This window comes from Acanthisitta chloris, unplaced genomic scaffold, assembly GCF_000695815.1.
Source record: "Acanthisitta chloris isolate BGI_N310 unplaced genomic scaffold, ASM69581v1 scaffold23576, whole genome shotgun sequence".
Classification (NCBI taxonomy): domain Eukaryota; kingdom Metazoa; phylum Chordata; class Aves; order Passeriformes; family Acanthisittidae; genus Acanthisitta; species Acanthisitta chloris.
In genome coordinates, this window is record NW_008676811.1 from 2,653 (window position 1) to 5,805 (window position 3,153).

At 44.0% G+C, this 3,153-nt stretch overlaps 1 protein-coding gene across 1 annotated transcript; it reads right to left on the bottom strand.

The window, feature by feature from the left end:
* Nucleotides 1–1,112: 1,112 nt before the first annotated feature.
* On the bottom strand, nt 1,113–2,544 carry NPPC (natriuretic peptide C). Its single transcript, XM_009076282.1, has 2 exons — nt 2,452–2,544; nt 1,113–1,418 (listed from the first exon to the last, which is right to left on the bottom strand). Exons 1-2 carry the CDS (start codon nt 2,542–2,544, stop codon nt 1,113–1,115), a joined length of 399 nt encoding a protein of 132 aa, XP_009074530.1.
* Nucleotides 2,545–3,153: the final 609 nt, after the last annotated feature.

A 3,153-nucleotide genomic window follows, 5' to 3' on the forward strand; every position in this document is an offset into this window, starting at 1 on the left:
GTGTCCTGGTTTCTGATTACCAGACAGCAAACCTCTGAAATGCTTCTGAATTCGAGTGGAATTCTAGCCCCAAACTGGGGCTCTGTTTCAGGAATGAGACATGAGAGAACCACAGCAAAGGCTTGAAGTGAATTCCCTAAATTATGGAGAACAGTTTATGATCTGTGACATAACGAGACATTTATTTATACCTTTAGTACACAGCGTTGGTTACAAATGTGGGTTTTTTGTAACCAAATTTCAGGCAGATGTTCACAAATAATTTCTCTGATGCAAACAGGCAGTACAGCAATGGTGTGTTCTGTTGGCCAAGTAATTCAGGGAGAGTTGGGTGCAATTTGCTCAGTGCATTGTGCAGTAGATGGATTGGTGGAGCCAACAAGGACTGAATATCTCACTGAAAAGCAACAGGTCCTTTGAACCCCCAAAGTCAATCCTGTCAAGAAAGCAGAGGAATAAGTAAAATAAAGAGAAGTGTACAGGATTTTACACTGGAAATTAACTGATTTCTTACTGCTCTAGGGCCAGGTTCAGCTCCACTGCTCTGCTCAGAGTTTCTTTGGATTGAAACAAGTATCCCAGGGGAAAACCTCTCTGATCTGCCCTCTGAGACAGGATGAAATGCACAGTTGACTCAGTGAAAGCAGCTAAAGCAGAGATGTGGCATTCACAGGTGCTAAGAACATATCTAATGACAGAATTCTGAGGCTGAAACAGTAAATTGTTTGTGACAACATATCTGATGACAGAGAATTCCGAGGCTGAAACAGTAAATTGTTTGTGACAGGAGGGTAAAAGTTACTCTAAGGCACCATTTCCTTAAAGCTGAATTAACCCTGCTCCTCTGCATATTGATACAAGTTACACATGAACACGCAGACCTCCCACCTCTGGCTTTCTCTTACCAAGGAGTCAGCATCCCAGTCCACTCAGTGACCCAAGATGACAGAGAATTCCGAGGCTGAAACAGTAAATTGTTTGTGACAGGAGGGTAAAAGTTACTCTAAGGCACCATTTCCTTAAAGCTGAATTAACCCTGCTCCTCTGCATATTGATACAAGTTACACATGAACACGCAGACCTCCCACCTCTGGCTTTCTCTTACCAAGGAGTCAGCATCCCAGTCCACTCAGTGACCCAATCCTGTCCAGCCTGACACCAAAACAGCCCCTGGAGAGACCTTTTTTGCTCCTGCCTCGGTAGCGGCGAGATAAGCTCAGGAGGTCACTGAGGAATCTCTGGATGGCACTGTCACCCATGGACATGCTCTCAGGCTGGTCCCTGGTGTTTTGGATCCACTGGAACTCAGTGGCTTGTTGATCAAAGCTTTCTGCTGGGATCAGCTCATCTTGCTTGTAGTCTCTCTCTTCTGAGACCAGGGGATGCTCCAGGTCCTCATCTAACACTTTGGATAGACTCTGGGAAAAGAGAAGGGTAGAAGGTGGAGAGGGAGGAGAGGGAAGAATTTGGAAAACTCTCATTATTTTCATATAAGCTAAGTTTGAGGAAACTTATTTTTGAATATGTATCAGAAGATGAAAGTGCTGAAGTGAGGTCCAAGGCTGATGATGCTTATCTTTAGTTTCTTCTGGCTCACTAAGCTGCTCTGAGCTAACACTAAATGCTCTCCCAAAGTGCTCTATGTTGTGACTGAATTCTATAGTTGTGAGCTGGCAGACTCCCAGTTAAATCTGCTGGAGTTGGGGACCTGGGATAACCTGGGAAAAACCATTTAAAAGCCTTGATCAAGTGTGAATAGGGAACAAGAAAAAAAATAGTTGATATCTGAGGGAATCCATGCATCAGGAGATATGCTGACATTGGTGCTAGAAAGATTATGTTATATATTTCTCTACAGATTGGGAGGTTACTTAATGTTTGGGAAAACCAGATTCCTAGTTAGGCAGCTGAAATATGTTTTCCTAAGGCCTTGGAATTCCTGCACACACAAATACATACAGACACACATACACACATAGTTTACTTTTCTTATGTTCACAAGCAGAGACTGCACTGCTGCACCACTGAGCTGAGGAGATCATCAGGTACAGCCACTAAATTCCTCTCAGCTTAAGCCAAGAGCTTCAGGGAGGACCATGCAGGTGGCTGCTTTGTGCTTTAGATTCCTTCCAGGATAATTCTTTATACTCCAAAAGTTTATTGCTTCACTCAGTCATAGGATGACCCTGAAAGTGCCACCCCCAAATTGACCCCCCAGGAAAAAAAAAAGCCCAAACCATTTTGCTTTCAATTGCTTCATGTGATCAGGAATTTATATCCAGTAGTCAATGACTTGACTTTCCCCCATTTAATAATTGTGTCTGTCATCATCTCTTCTGAGCTTCTCCTGCTGCTTTAGCTGGGGTTGGAAGGAGCAGAGCTCACCTGAAGTGTCTAATTCCTAAAGAAGCATCAGCTTTGTTCAGCTCTGCTGATCATCCAGTCACTTACCTGTAAGCTGGAAATGGACCTGGCCCCTGCCTGGTTTTGACTGACAATAAGCAGCAGAAGGAATCCAGGGCTAAAAACGAGTCTCAGGTTCATATTGTTGCTTTGGTGTCTCTGATTCCTCCTTGCCTTGAGTCTCTCCAGTTCAGTGTTGCTGTGTCTCCAGCTACCAGCCTTTATACCTTCCTCCAACCCCTCCCAAGTCTACCTTTGAGTTCCTTCTAGTGCAAGGATTGGTTTGAGGTTCTGCTCTGTTTTCATCCTCCCAGCAGCAGGAGGAGGAGGAGGAGGAGGAGGAGGAGGGAGGAAATAATTCTCTTTTCTGATGGGGAATGAAAGGAGCATTTCACAATGAGGCAATGCAGCATCAATCTGTCTCTGTGGGCTGAAGGGCTCTGCAGGCTGTGGTCTTGGTGCCCCTTGTGTGTGTCAGTGTCCCCAGCTCAGTGTTCCTTGGCTTGACTGCTAAACCTTTCCTTTTCATCCAGAGAAAAATATCTGTGAGAGAAGTATAGAGTGAGACAGGAAGCAAATTGAATCCACTACACATTCACCTGGTTCCTTTGTCACCACGAAGCTCCAAACTAGAGGGATGAGACTCTCATGGTGTGTAAGAACAGTTATTACATAACAATATGACATTATAACACAATAAGATAATAATGTAACTTAATAATATGACATTATTGACCTACGAGATGAAAG

Coding starts and splice junctions, on each gene's coding strand:
- NPPC (XM_009076282.1), bottom strand. CDS start 2,544: ATGAACCTGAGACTCGTTTTTAGCCCTGGATTCCTTCTGCTGCTTATT. Junction 1,419..2,451: donor GGTCCATTTCCAGCTTACAG/GTAAGTGACTGG, acceptor CTCTTTTCCCAG/AGTCTATCCAAAGTGTTAGA.